The sequence below is a fragment of the Rhagoletis zephyria genome, unplaced genomic scaffold, assembly GCF_001687245.7.
Source record: "Rhagoletis zephyria isolate East Lansing unplaced genomic scaffold, Rhagoletis_zephyria_1.1 Rzeph_scaffold_34294, whole genome shotgun sequence".
In the NCBI taxonomy this organism is placed as follows: Eukaryota; Metazoa; Arthropoda; class Insecta; order Diptera; family Tephritidae; genus Rhagoletis; species Rhagoletis zephyria.
This window is the reverse complement of record NW_016191349.1, coordinates 1-3,599: the sequence shown is the minus strand read 5'-3', so window position 1 is coordinate 3,599 and position 3,599 is coordinate 1. Positions and strand designations below refer to the sequence as shown.

General features: G+C 38.3%; 1 protein-coding gene across 1 annotated transcript; it reads right to left on the bottom strand.

Annotated features, from left to right (window-relative positions):
• Positions 1-1,589: 1,589 nt before the first annotated feature.
• Positions 1,590-2,980, bottom strand: LOC108354235 (uncharacterized; the record flags this gene model as incomplete). The annotated part of the gene is made up of 2 exons (XM_017605427.1): positions 2,476-2,980; positions 1,590-2,393 (listed from the first exon to the last, which is right to left on the bottom strand). Coding segments are annotated over exons 1-2 (1,309 nt in total), but the record flags the coding sequence as incomplete, so codon positions are not given.
• Between the last annotated feature and the right edge of the window lie 619 nt (positions 2,981-3,599).

Genomic DNA, 3,599 nt, shown 5'->3' with positions numbered 1-3,599 from the left:
AATATGAAAAAGAATCTGCGAAGTTCAGAAAAAAAGTGTATTGAAAGCAATTTTTACAAAGTAATTTTAACAATTGATAATTTTTCACTGCAGGGAAGGCTTGTAAAAAAAAGAACATCGGCAACATCGAATAATTCAAGTTTTCAGATGGAAACAATACTTTTTTTTAATGAAATACTAAACGCCTATTTAAATTTAATTTCTGTATTTTATTTTTAAAACACAAATATCAACTGAGGAATGAATATATCATATATTTATGTATTTATTTTCTTTACTTTACTCTATAACAAAAATATAAAAAGAACTAGAGTTTAAAACAGTTTTTTAAACTTTATTGTTAAGCTTTTTTGATAGGGCCTATTTCCGTTAGCATTTTTTTGAGAACCAGAACCGGTCTAAATTTCCGGTTCTCCTTGGAACCGGACTCGACAGAAGCCGTTTTTCAAATACTCGGAACCGCACAGCACTAATGGCTGTAAATCGTTTGAGAATAGCCCCGCTGAAAAACCTTGAAAAAAATTTTCCAATATAAAAATTTCAAACGCTAAATACTCAAAATTTTTCACTTTGAATGTTTCTTGATCAAATTTCACCAGATCCTAACTACTAACTTTGAAAATCGCATTTAAACTAAACAATTTCTAAATAACACAGTTCAACAAAATTTTACCACCTGAGTAAAACACAACGTTTCTGGCGCTAAGTCCAAATCTGGCCGCAGAATTGCTTTAGGACGTCAGAATTTTGAGATATCCTAACCTCTAGGTGCTAAAAGACGGATTTTTTTTTGGCGATATTTGAGGTTATACTATGACACAACAAACTCTTTAAGTCATTTCTACTTAGGACATCATTTAGTATTACTCTTCCCCTTTAAAATTCATTTTCGTTTCGCTTTCTCGAGATATGCTAGTTTTAATGTGCCGTACTTCGGTATTAGGTATGATGACTCATGCTTACGAAGTAATACCGAAGTACAGCACATTGAAAGAGGCATATCTCGAGAAAGCAAAATCGAATCGCACAAAATGAAAATGATATAGGGGAAGAGTAGTGCTAAATGATGCCCTAAGTAGAAATGAGCAAAAAAAATTGTTGTTCTCTTAATATAACCTCAAATATTCACAAAAACGTGTTTTTGGCACTTTGAGGTTAAGATATCTCAAAATCCTGACGTGCTAGAGCAATTATGCGGCCACATTTGGATTCAGCACCAGAAAATCTATAAGAAACGATGTGGTTTGCTCACGTGATTGAAAAAAAGGCAAAATTTGTCGAGCTGTGTAATTTTTGCTATATCTCTGCCTACATTTAAGGACCACCCTAATGTATACACCTTTAGGCACAATTTGTAGATTACTTTATGCTAGAGTTTACTTTAAGCGGTGGAAATGTTTAGTATAAAGGGAGATTTAATAAAGCTCTTTACTGCAATTAAGCTTTCGGTGAAAATATGCTATGAGAAACTCTAATTTGGCGATTTGACTATCTAATTTTATGTTAAATAATACTCGTAAATTTATTATAAAAAATACAATTTTTATTTTTTTTTCAAGAAAATTTAAGTTTAACGAAATTCATTATACTTAAAATTAAGCTCAAAATCTGTATATAAAAACTCAAATTGAGGCGCTCCGTCGCATTTATCCCCTCATATTCGGTATAATTCTCCACCTTTGCCTTTGTGCCGTCCCTTACCGATGTGTCTTTATGGCTTGGGGGTAGTGGAAAGCAATAAACTCGCTCTACTTCCATTACCTCCCCCTCGCCTGCCTGTTCAAGTACTGTTAGCGGTACACATAATGCTGGCTCTTCGGCAGGGCTTTGTTTTTCATAAGGTACGCCAACTCTGGTGATGTTAAACGCCGGCATCAAGGAGCTTGGTATATTTAATCCATTTAATGCTTGCGGCGGATCAGAGCTATCTCCATTAAAACTATAACTGACGTTTTGTTGTGTTAGCTTTTGGCGTTCCAATGAAGCTATGAAATCTGTTGGCCAAACTTTGCTAACGTCAGCGGTTGGCATTTCCGTTTCCGACTCGGCTTCTGATTCTGATTTCGCTTCATTCTCATTTTCATTTTCACTTTCATTTTCCAGTGAACTTTCGGAAGTTTCCTGATGCTTCCAAGTATGCTTTTTCAGTGTATGTAAGTGCGCCGAAGTTTCGTCAATTGAATCATTTATTTGTTTGACCATCTCCAGTATATTCGGATCGGACATATTGAAATGTATGTAGTATTTGGTTGGTGGAGAGGCGGCGTGATGCTGTGCGCGTGTCGTCGTCGATATGCGTTTGCGTTCATATTTCTGATTCAATGGTGCTGCGCCGGCAGTTTGTATGCCAGCAATCGGATGCTCGACGCCAAGACGTTCCAATGAAGCTGCAGCTGTAAATTTTAACAAATCTATTCTTTAGCACTTACCACAAGAAACAGTTAGATACTGCAATTTAAAATGAGTGCAACTTACGGCGTTTGCGGCTGTACATAGCTGTCGTAGCAGCAACGGGTGGCGCAGTAGGTTTTTGAATTTCGTCGGGACTCAGCGGACGTTCCGGCGGCTTCCATGTACCATATACAATCGACTCTAATAAGGGACCATCTTGCTGTACGACGTTTTCCTCGCGCGATCCCAAATCGATGCGATCCTGCAGCACTGCAAGCGGTGGAGGTACCAGCGGCGTTGGTGGTGTCATTATAATGCTGTGAGGTGGTGTTACTGCATCGCCAACTATGGGCCTCCAGCCGCCAGACGGGATACTTGGCGCTGGCGTAGCAAAGGGCAATAGCATTGGTTGGTGTGGTGGCGCTTCTGGTTTAAAACCTTGCGGAAGCGCGATAGTCATTCGCGTTGCGTCCGCTTCTACAGCAGCGCCGAGTGCGCCAAGCGGTAAGTAATCTACCGTGTTTGGTGCTTGCGCGCTGCAGCAATATGTTGAAAGCATGAACAAGTGCAACAAATAGTACGAATACATTATGTGGCTGGCAGTGTGCACTGTGTTAACTATTTTACAGGTGGTAGTATTTGGGTGTGAGTTGCGCAGTCGCATTGAGTCAAATTTGAATTTTTATGCACGCAAAACACTGTCTTCGACGTAGGCTTGTTTCATCACAAAAAAGAAGTATGAAATTAATTATGACTAATATTATTTTAGACACGTTTGTATGTATTTGGGTCAGCTTCTGCGGCGTAGATATGTATGCATGTGAGTTCTCTATACACCTTTTTCAAACAATAATTTTACCGTAAACTTTGCTATTAAATCGCACAATACAAACTTTTGTTTACCGCGCCGCTTTTGTGTTTACCTCTTTCTTTGCAGGCTATTGTGTTATTGGGCGTTCATCTAACGGCTGTCAACGTACGCGCATGCGCTATATGCTATACTCTGCGCTTAAACAACAATAAAATATCAACACAAGAACAACTTAGTAACACTTCGAACACTAAGCCGCACAATTGCCGATGGCGACGAACAGCAATAAGTAATAAATTTCGATGTTTTGTACACTGTGTAGCCAACAATAAAATCACATATGCGCACACATACATACATACATACATATATAAATATGTATGGTGTATATAGGTTT